Below are 19,653 nucleotides of genomic sequence, written 5' to 3'. Positions count from 1 at the left end.
ACATCATTTTTGATTGAACACAATATTTTTTTTTACATAACCATTGAAGTTTCAGCCTGCAATTTCACTCTTTTGCGTGGGGATTTTATTCCCAAGAGTTCCATGTGTGTAAAATCCCTATTTTATTTGACTTCAATTTTTAAGTAGGGATATTATTCCCTACACTCTAACTTTCATGAGTGGAAAATCTCTAATTCATTTGAAAAATCTCTTTTGTATTTATTAGGGCGTGGTTTTAGTATAAAATACGGGTCCACGCAAAAATCTCCCTAATTTTCATTTTCAAAAATTGGCAGCTATGCCATCACATAAGTGACCCGCAGTTCCATACCACATTAGTGGCCCACAGCACATTCCCAGATCACTTCAGTCACCCACAGCATATTTCTAGATCACTTAAGTGTCCTACGGCACATTTACAGATCACTTGAATGACAGATGGTGCTGTGTCAGATTGCTTAGTTGAGTAGCCTGTGATACTCTTTCAAATCAAATGAAGTTGCCCACACTCTCCTTTAGGTTGAACACCCTTGCTGTAGATGTATTATGAAAGAGCTCATTGGGAGCATGTGCGTTGAAGACTTCTGCTGCTGAAGAGGTCCTCCTGTGGAGCCACCCTTGCCAGAGGGGGGGTTGGGGGCTTGTGCAGAAATAATAACTGGATGATTATATAATAACTCCAGCTAGTTCCTTATATTATTCAGATTTTCATAAACATTTTCATTGTTTAAGCACAAGCACCTCATTTCTTTGATTGATAAAATTGATGTTTTTCATTTTTATTAAAACGAGTGTAGCGCTATACTTATGGCTGTCGTTCACCCCTAAGGAGGCAGTTTTGATCTTATACAGTCAAACCTTGTTAGTGCGTCACCCAGGTAACACGTCCCTCTGCTTACCGTGTCACTTTTAAAAATCTCAATTGTTCTCGATGGGGTTCTAATGTTATTAAACTCCTGATAATATGTCACCTACTCCACTTAATGAGTCACTTTTGTGAAAGCACCCTTTCGAAAATCACCATTCAAATCGGAAATTCTTTGTACAACATACACGATATGTTCAACTTTCACTCTTATCACGTCAAAGATCTACCTAGCATTTCAAGCAGAAGCCACTGAATCCTCCATTTCCCCCCCCCCCCATTGGGAATGGTTCATCAGGAATTATTTTTTTCTTGGCGAGTTGCAGTTCTTGGTCAACTTTTGCTGTGCTGAAAAAAGTATCCGTGACAGAAATTGGCCGGTTTTTTGTTTTTTTTAAACGTTTAGAAGTTTAAACTGCTCAATATTTTTGTCGAGTTTTTGACGTTTTAAAGAAACTTCAGCTGGACGATTGTCAACCATCTGTAACCCTGTGCTCACCAAACTGTCTTAATGTTCTCCAAATTTAAAAAAAATTATTCGTTCACCTTTAAAAACAAAGCAGCGTTATAGTGGGGGATATGAAAAATCGACCCACCAAGAAAATTTGTATCAGGACTGGAAAGCACAACAGACAACTTAAAATTTCAATCTTGGTGGAAAAGGATTGCTTCTTCAACTTCCAATTCCACACAAGCAAAACTCGCCAGTGTGTTTTTCAGTGAAAAATAAACTGGGGGTTTTTTTTTTCGTAACTCATAGTTTAATCATAAATAATTGGAACTCAATATTTAATTTTCGTTTAATAATAACCCAAAAATTAATTTGCCATACAAGACGACAATAATTTGATTGTCATAAACGTGTGGAAAAATTTGCAAATTTTTAAAAATCGAAAAGGGTAATATTTTGTGCTGTACAAATGCGTAATTATGTAGCAAACAAACATTAATTGATTTATAAAAATTTGAGTATGACTGAACTCATTTGGATAATTAAAATTTGGTTTTTTTCTGCATGAATGCTTCAGTAGGAAGACAGGAATCTCTCAAGAGTGACTTATTTATTTAATGAGTCACTCCACTAGTGAGGTCATATTTTTCATCTCTCAAGAGTGACTTATTGCAGAGGTTTGCTGTATTGGTTTGTCATGATGATTGGTACTTCATAATTATTTGAGCTCTCCGATTTTCTTTTTAGGATTGTACCTACTATGGTTGGCTGTTTATATGTTGGGGGATACGATCAGCCGTTTGGCGAAATAAAGGTAAGAGCAACAACATACTTTAAAGATTTCAGAAACATTTGCCGTTTTAATATCCAAAGTAAATCATCTGCCCAAAATGTTCCCGGACTTATTTTAGTGGATGTGCTCGTGGTGCCATATCTTAAACTTAGACATTATATGACATAAATTATCATCTATGCCACCCCCTAATTTAATTGTATTCATTTTTCTGTAAGTTGTTCGTCTGAGAAGTTTTTTCACCATATGAAAACTTGTGCACTGATAAAGGTAGCCCACATGTACAGAAATGACTCATATCTCATGCAGCTGTTTTTCCCATGGCATCAACTCTTTTACATTGACAAGTGTAAGTTAACTCCACCCAGGGCCGTCTCAACAAAACCATGCCCCCCCCCCCCCCACAGGCCTATGCGTTAAGACAGCACTGACTCTACCAGAAAGGGGATTACAGAGAATCTAAGTAGCAGCAATATCTTGGTTGTCAGGATAACTGATATTCTCAACAAAAAAAAATGGAAAGTTAAATGGCAGAGTTTCAGCCCAAAAAGCATCTCATGCACCCCCCTCCCCCCCAGGTAATCATTTTTCTGACGCGCTCTACCTGGAAAAAAAATTCAGCTATTACCTGTTTTTCTGAGACCTCTCTTCTCTTGAGGCTCTCGGGCAGTGCTCTGGTGGGCCCCTGTGTGAAGACAGCACTGCATGTACTCATACCACAGGTTGAAAAATACTGTTCCAGATGTGCGATTTAGTTTTTTGTTTTCTTTTCCAGCTCACAAAAGAAATCAAGCTCCTGGACAAGAAGATAATAGAGTGCAAGTATGATGCAGAGACTTCTCACTGGGTGTTTCTCAGAGAACGTACAGATAAATCGTTTCCGAATAGCATTACGACTGCTATGGGTAAGTTTTCTTTCTCTCGCTCTTTTTTTTCTGAAGTAATTTGTGGTTTATTCTGCAGTCATGGTTAAAGTTGTCTAATTAGACAGTAAATATTTCTGAATAATGTAATGTAATTTTCTGCACACCCTCATGCAGAAAATGACTGTGGTGCAACAAAAATGATCAATGATCTGCTCTTGATGGAATATCAATTCGTCTCTTGAGATCAGCTCAATAACTGATATCGATGAATTGCTCTGGTGCCTAGTTTTATATTTAATGCAGCTGTTTATCTGGTCACCGAAGCACCCATCATAATGAGTTGACTGACCAGGTGTCACATCATCATTCACAGTGTCCTGTCCGTCACGGAAATGCTTTCACCAGTCCTGCACATAAGTCAATGACAGTGCATGTTCTGCTTACACTGCCTTCATTCTCCGATACACTCTCCAAACTCCAACTCCTTCTGCCACCAAAAAAAAAAAAAAAAAAGAACAGCACCATGTTTTTCTCATCTTTACTTGCAAACATTCTGCAGACACTTATGAAAAAAACAACTGAGTGCCTGCCGGGACAACACTATTGGCCCACCTCCAGCACATATCACGTGCTTCCAAACAACTACCCAGGGCAAGTTCATTCTGCGTTAGGGGGTTGCCTTCTTTATATGCCACTCTACCTCTTCCTACGCAAAGTTTCGCCACAATCATACAAAAATAAACCAAATTATAACAACTGTTCCGTTTTCATTTGATCCACCTTCATATTTGTATTTAATCATTTTCCCATTCACTCACAAACTGGAAATATAGATTGCAGTGCTAACTTTCACGCACAATACATGTGCATAGACAGTTAGATACAGACAACATACTACCAGCATTACTCACTCAGCCCTGAGAAACAGGATAATGCGGTATGGAATTGCCCCAATTCCGATAGACTTTTCCTTCTTTCAAAGTGAGCATAACTCTGGTCTATGCCATGGGCGATTTACTACCGATTGAGTTGTACCAGAAGTATGAGTGTGCGTACCAAACAATCTGACTGTGCATGTGGTGTTGTGCATTAATTAGTGTTGCCATCTATATTCATGTTTATGGCAATAGACTGAAGTACAAGTCTGGTGGGGGATCTCAACGTACAGGGGTTGGACAAAATAATATGAACACCTGTGAAATGAGACAAAATCTTTATTAATAGGCTGTTGGCCCTCCTTTTTCATTAACTACAGTTTGTATCCATAGTGGCATGAACAAATACAAGTCATGTACAACAGTCACAGGGATACATAGCTGCCACTCCTGCAGAAAGGTCAATAATTCAGAACATGTTTTTGGAGATGGAAACCTACTGCACAGTTTGACCTGCAAAATACCCCACAAAGGTTCAATTATATTAAGATAAGGGGACAGAGCGCACCACACGAGGTGTTGCAGTTCATCAAGTCAGTCTCCGACAATTCCAGCAGTGTGAACGGGTGAATTATCATCTTGGAACACAGGTTGAGAATCAGGGAACAAATATTGCACCATTGGATGAAAATGGTCAGCCAGAATACTGACATAAAGTGCTGCATTAACCCGCCCATCCAGGACAACAAGTTGGCCGAGACCACGGTAAGACATCGTGCCCCACAGCATCACTGATCTCCCCTCCATGCTTAACAGTAGGAAGGAGATAGTCAACGTCATAGGCTTGTGCTGGCTTTCTCCAAACATAAACACATCCATTAGTCTGGAATAATGTGAATGACGATTCATCTGACCAGATGGCATTCTCCCATTGTTGTGTCCAATTCTTATGTTCGTGACACCATGTTCGTCGTTTCAAGGCATTGCATGGTGTCGCCAATGATTTTGGAATAGTCGCTCTACCATGTATGTTTGCTGCATGCAGTTCACGGCGGATAGTTTTTGTCGATACATCTTCCTGTAGATGTGTGTTCATCTCAGATGTTATCTGGGATGCTGTTATCTTCTGCTTTCTGGCCACAATCTGCTTTAAAACCCTTCTGGGTCTATCAGCCATCTTCGACTTTCAGCCACTATTATACATGGTAGATGATTCTCTTTCTCTGTCTGCTATAGGCTGTCATTACCATCGACAAAAATACTTCTCCCAACATGAATGAGGGTGGTCGTTTTCATTACTGTGGCCTTGGCAAGACAGGCTCCAACAATCATACCTCTTTCGAAATCTGTGAGGTCAGCCATAACGATGTTTTAACGCCGCAATATACATCGCATCCGAATGCTATCACTGCTACAACTAGACTGATGTGTGCACATTATCGCCCACTAAGTGGAACTCTTCCACACTAGAGGGCGGGGTATACGACAGGTCCCCTCGAGTTTTGGTTTTTTGCCCAGGTGTTCACATTATTTTGTCCAACCCTTGTGTGATGAATCACATTGTCCGCAGCAATTTAATCTGAAAAAACATTTTTCTTCAGTTTGTGGTTCTGTGCATGTTTATATGTGCCTTTCTGACCATTTTCTTTCACATTCCCGCAGGTGTGTGCAACAGTATAAAGAATCCAGTCACGACAGAGAGATTGTTCTCTGCCATCAATCGTCGAATGTGGATCCTGGCGGCTGCTAAAACGAGTTAAGAAATTTCAAAGGCAATCTCTTATTTGTTTTTTGCGTTTGAATATACTTTTCGTGCGAGGCTGGAGCCGAGGTTGTTCGCTTCTCTTTTTTGTGTACATTTTTCATCCTTAGTTTTATTTTATTTTATTTTTTTTGTCGTTAACGTTGTTGAAATCTAACCATCGAGTAGAATGAGTTTTATTTGAAGAGAGACTTTCCGATTCTCCTTCCTTCTCTCTATCTTTTTCTTCCTTGCGATTCCATGGAAAGAATTTCCTCTTCCTTTTTTATTTTTAACGGAGCATATTTCATTACCGAGATGTGATTTTTTTTTTCATCTGAATGTACATTTATGTGTCAAGATTTGTGTATTTCCGTGATGTAAAAATATATTGAAGTAAATTATTTATGAAGTTGGTTCATTCTGTTGTTGTTTTTTACACTTGTGTCATTTTCTGGTTCCGAATATCTGTTTGAAGGTATTTCAGCGAATGTTATTTCAAAGTAAATCCATTTTCAATTGTTCAAATGCAGAGTACAACAAATATCAGTCCCGTATGGGTTTTCTCCACTGTGGACTTGTTTCAAATGATATAATTGCGAAAAATGTGTACCACGAATTATACACTTAAAAGGTTTCTCTCTGGTGTGGTCCATTTTGTGCCGATTTAAGTGAAGCAGATATCGGGGTTACAACTTAACTGACCCTACTCAGACCTATGTAGAGCCTGTTCTAGTTGACATATTCAGTGACACTCAGTATACACATTGTATTGACCATGGGGGGAACACATTAAAAAAATTATAGTTTATATTTCTTCTTTTATGAAGCAGCGTTTTCTTCCCCTAATCAACATAGCTTTAGACGACTCTCACTCTACTTTCTCTCAATTGGCCTTTTTCATCCATGACGTCTCAAGAGCAGTCGATAAAAGCTTACAAACCAACGTTATTTTCTTAGATCTCTCAGAAGCATATGATAAAGTCTCCCTCCCTCCCCCACAACAAATTACTTCTTAAACTCTCTACACTCGGCTTGAACATTCAATTCCTCAAATGAGTGAGTCTTCCTAAAAAATACCGCAAACAATATGTCCATTTCAAAGAATACAACACCCCAATCAGCAACAGTAAATTTTGGTATCCTGCAGGGATCAGTACTTTCCCCACTTTTGTTCTTAATATACATTAATTATCTCCCAGAAACCATCAACTGCACCTCTAGACTTTTTGCTGGGTAATCTACCGTATCACATGAATCGTATCAAAAACCTCTCCAGCACAATCTCAATTCCATAATTCCTTTCAACATTACTAAAACGTTCCCATGAGTGTCTCACGTAAACTTCCAATTCTCGAATTCTTTTACTCTTTATTAATAACTCAACTATATCCTAAGTTTTTCAATGTAAATACAATAAAACTTTGAATAACCACCACTCGTTTAACTGTCAGTTTTCGTTATCAGTCATCGTCTGAAAAAAAAGAATATGCGAGTATCAACAGACAGACACCTTTAAATTAAGACACAGAAGGAGATGACCGATTATTTTAAAGTAACGTAGGTTTATAGTATTACAATACATTTCTGTACATTAACTACTCAATCATTTAGTAAAATGAAATACAATATGTATGTGTATTCACTTTTAAAGGATTTTCATTTTCTTCCCAAGCTCGCAGTGAAATCATGTTACTGTGTATTGCACATATGTATTAAGAGATTTCTGTTATCCGTCACAGTCTTGGTCCAGATTGTGACGGTTAGTCAAAGTTGTGCTGTATCTAAATTTATCATTTCAGCAGACATGCGCTGGAATAAACCTGTCGATTATATCTACTGGAAATGTCTCAATAAACTTTTCGTTCTTCGCCGCAACCTAAAGCATTCCATTTGCAATGTTAGACTCCTCTGTTACCAAACCTATATTTTTCCTGTTCTCTCCATACGCTTCTGAAAAATCTGGGATCTGTAGATACTAGTAATATCAGGAAGCTTGAATCAATACAAAATAAAACCACCTACTGTATCCAAGACGGTTGGCTCTGTCAACAGTCTTGGATGACATTCGGTCCAAAATCCTAAAAAAATTGAGGACGAAATATGTGAGATGATTTATAATTTGTATTATAAAAAGGCTGTCTGTTCATGACTTCAGAAAATATTAAATTCAAATAAATGTCATTGAAAAAACGAGACACAAATGTATAAAAAAATCAGAACAATGAAAATTACGGGACCCAAGTAGTACCGTCAAATTGTTTCAGACATTTTACTGGTCCTTTTTTTCAGAAAGGTTGAGGAAACGTTGCCTTAACTGCGTTAAGATAATGTTTCCCAAAATGGGCAATATCCCCCCAGTCAGTGGGCAAAGTAATCTATGACTATAACATAGTATTATATATGTTGGGGGGGGTATGAAACACACATTTTAGGGAACTATGCCTTAAAGTGGTATTTGTTAACCTTTTTAACCCATGCTCCCTATGAATCATGTTTTATTCTCATGGCCCCCCTGTCCTATAAAAAGGCCCCTCAGCGAAACTCTTTTTACTTATTGAAGTGAATTTGTCCAAGACTAAATTTAAAATAAACCAAAATTTTGTAAATTAGTTTGATGTTGACGCCTGTGCCAGGTGCAAGCCCAGAAGGGGTTGATCATCCTACCCAAAAGCTAAATTTAAATGTGAAAAATTGGTCTTTTCCATAAAATTTGGGAGGATTCAACAAGCCTACACAATAAATCTCCCCACAAAACATATCCCTTGGATCTGTTCCTACCCTGAGCTAGTGTTCAGTGAGTTTACTCCTTGGTTCTATGCTGGGTCTTTTCAACATCAGAAGTCCCTGGTCAAAGTGATGTTCAGCTGGCTCCATGATTATCTGGGAGTAAAGGTTGACATATTTGCCAGATCTCATCATGTAGGCTGCCCATGGGTATGAGGTCCCCAGGTCATGCCCGGATGAGCCCATGCATTGAGGGGGAGCAGGTTCTACCAGCAGCTCTGCTGGGTTCTGAAAGTAGTCACATTTTTTCCTACCGTAGTCCACTTGGACGCTTCACTTCTGCACATCCGAATATTTTTCCAGCTCTCTGTGGCTCCCTAACTATTTTTCTCGGCTCCCCTTCCACCTAAATTTTGCCCGTGGCGCCCTTAGAATATCCCAGTACCACAAGGGGGGGCCCCGGTTGAGAACCACTGCCTTAAAGTAACAAAACGCTGGTTTATAGTCTTTGTCATGCTCCTTTTTTGTCCAAAAATTCCACAAAAACGCATGTATTTCATGAGAGCAAGGGGTTATTACAAACATAAGTCGAAGAGACTTGACAGATACCGTTTCATGTCTCTTTTCAATGAAGAAAAATAACTTATGTTGGTTTTTTTTCTATTGCGGCCAAACTGACCGCTCTCCGTTGTTTCAGGTCACGGGACGGGACGGGGGTTCTTAACGCATTTTCAGCCGCGACCCAAAATCAACAAAAAGATCAGCTTCGCAACCCCGTGGGACTGTTTTTCAAAATTAGTGAAAGTTTATAGCAGGAACCGTAAGTGGATTGGTACCACCCATCTCGACAGCCCCTGCGAATCAAGTTAGGGGTCGTGACCCGTAGCTCAGGAATCCCTGGCTGTAAATACTTGAACGGACCTTTTTAACATGAGTAAAGTGAAGGAAAACATTATTTAGGACCGTCTTTTCTTGAGCAAAATACTATGGTTGGCTCCTAATTGGTGCCTAAATATTTTTTTCGATTTGTCCAGCCCTGACCTACACAGTGCCTGATTTTTACATAGACACCAATCCCTCGCCAAGGGGGACATTTGTTCTAAGTGATGTTGTGGGGAGGGGGGGGGGCTCACATAAACAGCCCATAACTTATCTGCACTATCATAGCAAACGTCACACTTGTTAACAGAGGGCCCCCCAAACAACTGCAACCAGGGTCGTCTTAAGAGCATCGTAGGCCCTCCGGCCAAGTGATATTTCTGAGGCCCTACCTGGCCAATTCTCAAAAAATTCAACTACTACTCGTTTTTCCGAGGACCCTCTTCTCTTGAGGCCCGAGTGGACCCATGCGTTAAGGCGGTACTGACTGCAACCCACAACAATATCAGCTTCGCGACCAACGGGAAGTGTTTGTCTTTCGAAATTAATGAAACCAGTGACGCAATAAGTACATAATATGACAGGACTGTAGGTAAATTCGAAAGACCCTCTGAATTAAGTTTGGGTCGTGACCCATATCTCAGGGATCCCTGGCTATGAATAGACTCATACGACCGAAGGGAAGCCTTTGAGAATCAAACTTGTGTATTGACCCATGGCTCGAAAACCCCTGTCTGCAAAGGGACCTTGCGAATCAAGTGTGGGTCGTAGCTCAAGAGATCTTGGCTGTGAGTATATTTGTACGACTCATCTCGGGAGCCTTTGCGAATCAAATTTGTGAAGTGACTCATGTATCAAGAATCCCTGACTGCGAGAGGATTTGTACGGCCAATGTCGAAAGCCCATACGACCCAAGTTTGGGTCGTTACGTATAGCTCAAGAATCCGTGGCTGTAAATCGATTCCGTACGACCCCTTCTCGGAAGACTTGGCAAATTAGGTTTGGGAAGTGACCCATAGCGCCAAAGACCCATCTCGGAAGACCTCGCGACCCAAGTTTGGGAAGCGACCACGAGAGACCCTGGGTGTTAGTGGATTTGAACGACCCATCCCGGAAGACCTCGCGACCCAAGTATACAGGCAGTGCTCGCGACTGGGAAAAGGTTGAAGACCTCTGCCGTAATAGAAGAATCTCTAGCGTGATGCTGTTTGGCTCCGGAATGTCCTCTGCACCTATATTTGTTCTCTATTCCAGGGTAAAGTTTCTCACGGAGCCGTTGATAGTTATAGGTAGAGCCCGGAAGTTCAGGCAAAATGCCCTTAATGCCTTTTTTAACATAGTTTTAAGTTTATTAGTGAATTTCAGAAGCCATAATCTGTAAAACTTGGATATTTTTGGGCATTGAAAACTTAAAGAGTTGCTCTTCTTAAAATTTTCCAACTCAGTATTAAGGACCGTGAGTGAAAGCCCACTTCCAGCTCCATTCGAACGCAAACAAGTGATCTGAGAGATTGGTGTTTGCCATGCATTGACTTTGCTTTGACCCGGATGGCGTCAGAAGTGAATGATTTTTGTTTCAGATGAACGCAGCAATCACTACAGGTGAAATGGACGACTTCGGTGACGTCACGAGCTTCGCGCGGAGGTTTTCCGCTGTAGAAGGTGTTGGTATGGCGAACCAATGATTTTCCCCAGAGGTCTTGAATTAACGTCATGGTTCACACAAGGCGGGGTAGGAGCAGACAGGGCTGGTGGCTATTATTAAACAACCAAGCATTAAAATGCACAACCATGGCTATTCATTAAACAAACATATTAGTATTTTGATTGAATTGACAAGAATCGCCCTGCGGGTGTGTGACAGATGCGCCCACACAGGGCCTCCCGTTTGAAAGAGTCCTGCGTACGTGATAAGTCATGTTTCAATAGAAATGATAATGAATATTCTAAATAATACAATTAAACGAGAATTATTTGCTACTCGAGGGGAGTCCCACACATCATTTTCCTCTACCGACTCCGGATCTGATAATGGTGGCCCTGGAATTAGACTAATCCTGAGGGTCCACTAACGCTTTATTTTGTGCTTGAAATCAATTTAACTTGGATACCAATGCAGTTATTACACATTGGTAAATAACAATCGTATTTACAATGCTTATATAAAAGCGTATCCCTACTTTTGCCCCAACAAAATCATAGCCCCCCCCCCCCCCAGGGCAAAATGAAAGGCCTAAGCAGCGCCTCTTAATCTACATATTTATTGCCATAAATCATTGGACCAGATCTTATCGGGGAAGCACCTCTTCTATGCAGGACTGAGATCTTTGCATGGTCCCCCACAAAAAGAGTTGGTCGGGCAGGGCTCGATATAACTCTCATCAGATGTGATTCTATTTTTGTTTTTCACACTACAAATTCATATGTAAGGGGGCCCGTGAAGAGTCTGAACTGTGAGGGCGCCACCAAAGATCTCAGCCTGGAGGGGAGGGCCATGAGTCTCCATGCGTGCCCGGTTGAACTGATGGTTGTGGTTGGGATTCGCGAGGTCTTATGCGAGGCATATTCACGGATCGAGCGCTTTGATTATAACCATCACCAGCAGAAAAGCAACCGCCACAAAAACTCTGACATATCATGGCTTTAACTGAAATAATCATGATGCTAATCACATTGAATCACACACAAGGTGTTCATCTGAATTGTCGGTGAATATCTCCCGAGTATGAAATCAAGCATCAATGGTTTAGGTGAGCACTATGACCCCCAACAAGGGTAGGACTGGCAGGGCTCTATCTAGCACGGGGCCCGGGACAAATATCTAATTGTTTTTCTCCTTTCTTTTTTTTTACACTATAGAGGAGGCCCGACCAAAGATCTTAAGTCTTGGGAGCTGTGAGATCTTTCGATCGCTGCGAGCTCAGATCGAACCATCCTGGGTGGGGGGCTCAGCTCCAGGATGGTGAGCACCGAGATGCTCGCAATAGAAAGGAAAAATGTTATTCTTACATGAAATGTGTCCTTTTTTCCAGATTTATTTCAACTGCACAGACGTGTTTCTTTGCCCACAGAATTTCTATATCTGTGCGGAATGGTAAAAATAACATGCTGCCTTAGGGGCCATTCAAGTATTACGTCAGCATCGTGGGGGGGGGGGGTTCGGATTTGCTGACTTTTAATGACAAGGGGGGAGGGGGGTGGGTTTGAAGGTTGCTTACGCCATCAACCACCCTTTTTTGAAGATATGAAATATTCTAAGCTGCTGACAAAATTTTGCTGACAAGGGGGGGGGGGGTCAAAAAATGGCGGAAAATTGCTTACTTAATACTTGAATGGGCCCCTTATACAATATAGGGAATTTTTTTCTGGACAGCAAAAAAAAAAAAAACTCTGTGTACACGGAAGCATTCTCAGACTCTAAACGGACATATTTCGTAAACTTATTCACCATGAAAAAAAAATGGCGCCTTTCTTAGCCACTTTGTACCATAACCAATAAAAGGGTAAAAATAAAATTTCCAGAAAATATTGAATACAATTATATACAGTATAGTATTATACTTGCATGGGAGAAGCGGATCAAAATGAATTAGAACCCACCCCCCTTCCGCCACCTATCAAATAAAACTGTCACAATTCTTCGATTGAAATTAGTAACCGGATTTTGTTAAGGTTTTATAAGCAATAATATTAGTTAAACTATCAAGTTTGCCTCGAAATGTTAACAGTTGTTATTTGTCAGCGGTAAAACAGCGTTAATGAAACTCGCAAACTGTAGCCGTCCTTGGCTTTTGTATTGGTTTTGATTGTAATCACGGAAAGCCAAGGACGGCCACACTTCGTGAGTTTTGCTAACAATGTTTTACCGCTGACAAATAACAACTGTTAAAATTTCGAGACAAACTTGATAATTTAACTAATATTATTGCTTATAAAATATTAACTAATATTATTGCTTATAAAATATTAACTAATATCATATTGCTTTTTTTGTATGGCACATTAATCAAAATCCAGTTACTAATTTCAATCGAAGAATTACTAATTTCAATCGAAGAATTACTAATTTCAATCGAAGAATTACTAATTTCAATCGAAGAATTATAACAGTTTTATTTGATAGGTGGCGGGAGGGGGGGGGGTTCTAGCTCATTCGTGTCTTTCTCACATTTAACATGCAGGGCGATTCATGGGATAAACTTTAAGAGGTTATATATATACATGAATCCTAAGGGGTCATTCAAGTATTACGTCAGCATCGATGGGGGTTTCCAATTCGCTGACTTTTGATAATAAGGGGGGGGGAAGAAGTTTTGATGATGCTTACGTCATCAACCAAAACTTCATGAAAATATGAAATATTCTTAATGGCATCTTACTCGGTGTGCCAAAAAGGAGGAAAACCCTTTCGCTACTTTGTGGGCACCCGAACTAACATTCTTCCTTTTGATAATTTCCCCCTACAGAGCCACTTTAGTGATCTCTAAATACTTAGCGGATCGTTCGAGTGATGTGGAAATGCGTCGCGGGCCGCCTAAGTGCTCTGGAACTGTGCCACGCACCACTCAAGTGATCCGTAATTATGCCGCGGATCACTTAAGTAATTAGGGAATGTGCCGTGGGGGGGTAACTTCAGTGATGTAGAACTACACTGGGCTCCCCTTAAGTGCTCTAAAACTTCCACGTGTCACTCAAGGGATCACTAACTAAATGTGCTGATTCTAAATGAGCTGACGCCAGGACCATATACTACGCATTGAAATCTCTCTCTCTCTCTCATCTTGATTTCATGCACAGGTGTGCAAAACTTGCCGTATAAGGGTGCTCTTCTTTGATGATGGGTACCGGCAGTGCTCGCGACTAGAAAAAGGTTGAAGACCTCTGGTCTGCATAATGGTTTTCGGAAAATTCACCGACGAACAATTCCATAGGCGGAAAATTCACAGACGACACGAGTCAGTGAGCCATTAAGTGAGTGAGTGAGGAATGACCGAGTGAGTGAATCAGTAAATGATGCAGTAGGTGGTGAGTGAGTGATAGAGGCAAGGTAGTAGCGGGGTCTTGGGAAGGTCTGGTCGGTCCTCTTCCTTTCCCCCCTCCCCCCGAAATTTGAGGAAATGCCTAAAAAGAGAGGAAAAGAGGGCCAAATCTATTTTTCAACCACTTTGGTCCTATGAAAACCCAGACACTCTCTCACGTTACTATTCCTATGAAACCTCTAACCTCCCCAGGGCCGCAACTAGAAATTTTGTCACCCGGGGCAAGCCGGCATTTTGGCGCCCCATGTGATGTAGAAGAAGCAGTTAAAGGGTGAATTCGGCACCCCCCCCCCCTTCTGGTTCAGTGCCGGGGCACCAGATTCGCCTGCTCCTCCGTAGTTGCGGTCCTGCCCCCTCCGAACGAAATTTCTGGATATGGGCCTGGACAGAAGGGTTAGCATTAGAGTGAGGGAGCGAACTAGTGAGTGTGCGAGTGACAGAATGAATGAGTGTCATGATGAGCGACCCAGTGGCAGACTGAGGTATCTATAAAGTGAATGACTATTGACATAATGAGTGACCTAGTGAATAAGTGCATGACGTGCTGATTGACTGTGTGACAGAGTGAGCAATTGAGTGTATTTCAAAGTGAGCAACCTAGTGAGTTGATGATAGAATGAGTGACCTAGGGAGCAAATGAGTGACCGAGTGACATAGTGAGCGAAATCGTGTGGTACTCAGCGGGTAACTCAACATATTATACATTCTAAATACAGCATTTCTCAACCCAAGAACCAGTAAAATGACTGAAACAAATTGACGGACCACTTGTGTCCCGTATTCAGGGCCGGAATTAGGCAGGTGTGAAGGGTGCAGCCGTATCGGGCCTCTACATTTTAGGGGCCGCAAACAGGCCGCAAAAATACTTTGATTACATTGAGTTACATGTTGACTTCTTAACAAAGCAATAGCTTCTGTCCAAGACAGGGAACTCACAGATCTAGGGCTGTGACAGCCCCCCCCCCCCCCTCCATTTCTCCCCTCAAGCCATGACCTGTAATTCATAAGTTCGGGCCCTGAGAAAATATCAATTTTTGGGGCTCCTTATATACACAGTGTATATAGCTTTCTTTGACGCAGAGGCGTGTGGAGGGTCCCGTGCCTATAATGCAAAAAAAACAAAAAAACCAGCCAATTTCGGAGCCCTGGGCACATGCAAAACCTCCTAGGTAGACACAGTAGTATGTTGGAGGCTTTGGCACGCGACCCGTTTGCCCATGTGAGAAACAGAGACCCTGCATCAAGCCAAGGGTGCACGCGGGTTTGATGTCCCGGATGCTGGACTACAAACAGGCTCTAGCTAAGGCATCTTCAGCCCGCTGATCGCGAGCACCACGGTGCTCCCCCCCCCCTGAAGCACCCCCGAGTGCTCGATGCTGGTGTCCGATTTCGTGCTCACGAGCACTTGATCAACGTCCCATGTAAACCGCCATGTACAAACTGCATTAAAGGATTGACATCATCCGGATTTCATGATTTGGTATGTCAAACTAGCCGTGAAGGGTGCTCTCTTTTTGTTTTATGAGGAGTACAGGCAGTGCTCGCGACTTGGGAAATCCGTCGTCTATCCCTTGACGGTCCTTACATTGTGGTGAACTATATCGTACACATGGTCCCCACATTTTGCAGCAGGGTCCCCAGCACTTTGTAGTTGTTGTGAACTTTGGCACCAGGACAGATATTTTTCATTGCCCTCCCCCCTCTTCGAGGGAAGGGGCGCATGATGATCGAGTAGTAGTTCTCGGCCCTCAAATGCAAGGGGCACTTACAATTTTCATGTGCAAATGTAAACGTGCCTTACGTTGGGTCATGGTTGCCATGGGCAGAGATACGGGGGGGGGGGGGCACCTAAAGGTGTAGTCGACTGATCCAATGTATATGTGTATATATAAATTGACATCATCATCACCGTCGTGCCCACCCCCCAGGTTGCTGTTACACCCCCCCCCCCCACTCCCCAAAGGGGGTTGGAGGATACTTTGGAGTAAGGAGGCACTTAGACCACATCAGCATACGTAAAATTACGTAAGATGGCGATCGATCAAAAAATTAATACTTGTATAAAGGGGGGGGGGCGTCTAAGTATTACGTGAGCAGATTTTTTGCCTTTCTGACCCGCACCCCGTCAGCAAAAGTCAACAAAACTCCGAACACCTCCCCCTCCCCCCTTATCGGCAAAACTTCGTCTCAGTTCTGCCCCCCCCCCCCCGCCTCCCTTTTACATTTACGGATCGCTTAAGTGATTCGCGCGCAGTTCCAGAGCATTTAAGCGCGGCCCGTAGCACATTTTCGGATTACTTAAGCGGTCCGTGGCACATTCAGAGATCCCTTGACGGAAACGTTGCACAGTTTTAGAGCACTTAAGCGCCCCCCACCAGTGCAGCTCGGTCAAGTTACCCGCGGCACATTCCCAGATTAAGTGATCCGCGGCATGATTACTGATCGCTTGAGTGACGCGAGGCACAGTTCTAGAGCACTTAAGCACACATTTCCAGATCACTCGAAGGATCCGCGGAACATTTAGAAATCAATAAAATGGCTCTGTAGAGCACTTAATCAATAGGGGGAAGGGAGAGAGCTTCCCCATTAATCAATCAATGGGTAGTTGATGACGTAAGCATCATCCAACCCCCCCCCCCCCCAGTGTCATCGAAAGTCAGCAAACCCGAACCCCCGACCCCCATCGATGCTGACGTAATACTTGAATGACCCCTAACGAACGATTCATTGAAATCACGCCAATTGGCTCACTGAGCGAGGATACTGAAGGATTGGGGGGGGGGATCATTTTTGAGGGCCGCAAAACTGTCTTTCGCACTGAGTTGCAAAATACTCAAGCCCGTCCCTGCTCGTGGCCCCCGCAAGGTAAGGGTGGGTCCGATAGGGCTCTGGGACGATTATCATCATTTTTTTTTTTTCACGCTTTAAATTCTCTTTTGGGGGGAGGGGGCGCTAAAGTCGGGCGCTGCTCCAGGATGTGAGTGTTGAGGGGGCCCTGCGAAAGGCCTCAGTCTAGGGGCGCTGCTCCAGGATGTAGGGGTGGGGCATGCCGAGCTTGCATTGCCGGAACAACACCGGTATCAAAGGCCGAAAGGTACTTGAACAGAACATGTTGCTGATTCCAGTTGTTACGGATTCGGGAACCCCCCCCCCCCCCATGGTGGAGGAGCCCTCCGCACGAAGCTCGTGACGTCACTGAAGAAGGTCATCACACTTACAACAATTGGATATAGCAGGCCGACGCATGCATGATTCTTTACCAATTTTTGTAGTATATCCTATACATAGGCGGAAATAGACTTGGAAGCCTGGGGGGGGGGCGCACAATGATGATGTCAATTCGTATATACACATATACATTAGATCAATCGACTCCACTTTTGACGCTGGGGGCGGAATGCCCATGAACCTATAGGTGAGATGGTTTCTTCAGTGACGTCACAAGCTTCGCGAAGAGGACTTCTTTCATAGGCGGCGTTGCATCATCATCATCATCAAAGCAAAGAAAAAACAGCAATAATTACCGTGCCCCCCCCCCCCCCCCAGACTTCCAGGTCTATCTCCGCCTATGGACTAGAATGGGAGAAGGGAGGAAAAACTTGTATATATAACCCTGAAAAAATTCGACTTCGTCCAGACAGCTGTAAGGCTAGGTCAGTGAGTGACCAAAAGAGTGAGCATGTGCAAGCATGTGAGTGACCAAAAGAGCTATCTAGAGTGCGTGCAAGCCATAGGCGGTGGACGTCTGGAGGGGCACGGTCATTATTGCTGGGGGGCACGATGATGTCAATTCATATATACACATTAGATCAGTCGACTCCATTTTTGACGCTGGGGGCGCAATGCCCCCCACCCCATATCTCCGCCCATGATCCCATAGGTGAGGATGGCCTTCTTCAGTGACGTCACGAGCTTCGCGAGGAGGCCTTCTTACATAGGCGGCGTTGCATCATCACCATCAAAGCGAAGAAAAAGAAACGTTCACACAGGAAAAAAAAGCGCAGAGCCGAGATTTTTTTGCGTGAAGCGTTTGACCTTGAAAAGACGTTGGCGGAGGCCAAACGTCTTCCCAAAAAAAGTAAAAGCAAAAGAAAAAAACGCCAGCAGCAGAATCTTTCTCTGAGCCACTACCAACACAGAAAAGCAGAAAAGTAGTGTGTAATATTGCTTCCTGTGACGTCATCGGTTATCACGTCATCTTTCGTGACGTCAATCACGGATAGTAGTCTTTATGGAGGAAGGGGTGAGAAACCATAAATAAACGCCATTAAAAACGCCAAGTTAAGGAAAATGGGAAAAAACTTGAGGCCGTCTTTTGCTTGCGGTCGCGCGGGAAAAATGATCAACGAGAGGTTTTTTGGTGGTTAGGGCGATTTTTTTCTTTGCTGCCACATGCCAAATGCGTGGACCGCAATGGAAGGAATCCAGCCCGTACGCAGGAGTGGGCGGATGGCGCGTTCCATCGTGTATTCATGAAGTTTTTGGGGGGAGGCGGTGGGTCGAATGGCCTCTGTCCCCCCCCCCCCCGGGTCCCTGCGCCCTATGCCCTGAGATTCCGAATTTGAATTTCGTAAAATGTTGGATCAATACCTAAGGCCAGTGCCGTCTTAACGCCTGGGCCCACTCAGGGAAGGGGAGCCTCAGAAGAATGAGAAGTTATTGTGATTTGTTAAGAAGTTTAAGTTAAAGTGTAATCGAGGTATCTTTATATTTCGTTTTGCGGCTCCACAAATTTAGCGGCCCGGTGCGGCCGCGCCCTTCGCACCTGTTCAAGTCCGGCCCTTTATATTACACACGGTCAGTTCCGTCTTAACCCCTTCGCTGACAAGCGATTGGCGAGAAATTTTGGATTATCTCTATTTGACGAATCAGCGATAAATATGGTAACCTTGTCCAAACATAAACGCACGTTAGAAAAAGGAAGAAGTAGGGGAAAAAAACAAGAAAGATTATAACAACGTAATAGATAAGCAGATAATAGGGGCCATTCACGTATTACTTAAGCCGGTTTTCAGCTATTTTTGAACCCCCCCCCCCCGTCAGCAAAATTTCGTCTCAGCAGCTTAGAATATTTCATATCTTCAAAAAGGGATGATTGATGACGTAAGCAACCTTCAAACCCCCCCCCCCCTCTTTGTCATCAAAAGTCAGCAAATCCGAAACCCCCTTCCCCCCGATGCTGACGTAATACTTGAACGACCCCATAGAGCAGATATAAAGTAGATTTCTCTTTTCCCCCCCCATACTACCTGTGCTCTTCGTATACTCGTATATGTATATAGTAGAAATAAACACATCATACATAGGGTTGGGGGGGGGGGGTAATCACTATCAGGGTATAGGAAAAACGAAGAGTAATGTGCGTGAGAATCTCTCCGCCAGCGGGGAATAGTGCGCTAACACACATTTCTTCCCAC

At 42.9% G+C, this 19,653-nt stretch overlaps 1 protein-coding gene across 1 annotated transcript in view; it reads left to right on the top strand.

The window, feature by feature from the left end:
• mRNA-cap (RNA guanylyltransferase and 5'-phosphatase mRNA capping enzyme) overlaps positions 1-6,012 on the top strand; it is a 52,542-nt gene extending 46,530 nt beyond the window's left edge. The window contains exons 17-19 of the mRNA XM_089251974.1: positions 2,064-2,130; positions 2,885-3,014; positions 5,513-6,012. Of these exons, the coding sequence (XP_089108100.1) occupies positions 2,064-2,130; positions 2,885-3,014; positions 5,513-5,610 (295 nt within the window). The 3' untranslated portion in view covers positions 5,611-6,012. The remainder of the gene's footprint in view (positions 1-2,063; positions 2,131-2,884; positions 3,015-5,512) is intronic.
• The last annotated feature ends 13,641 nt before the right edge of the window (positions 6,013-19,653 follow it).

Source organism: Pholcus phalangioides, unplaced genomic scaffold, assembly GCF_987345545.1.
Source record: "Pholcus phalangioides strain wild (caught in Gottingen) unplaced genomic scaffold, Ppha-v1.0 ptg000028l_1, whole genome shotgun sequence".
NCBI classification, from domain to species: Eukaryota; Metazoa; Arthropoda; class Arachnida; order Araneae; family Pholcidae; genus Pholcus; species Pholcus phalangioides.
The sequence above is the reverse complement of the archived record's forward strand: the minus strand, read 5'-3'. Positions and strand labels throughout refer to the sequence as shown.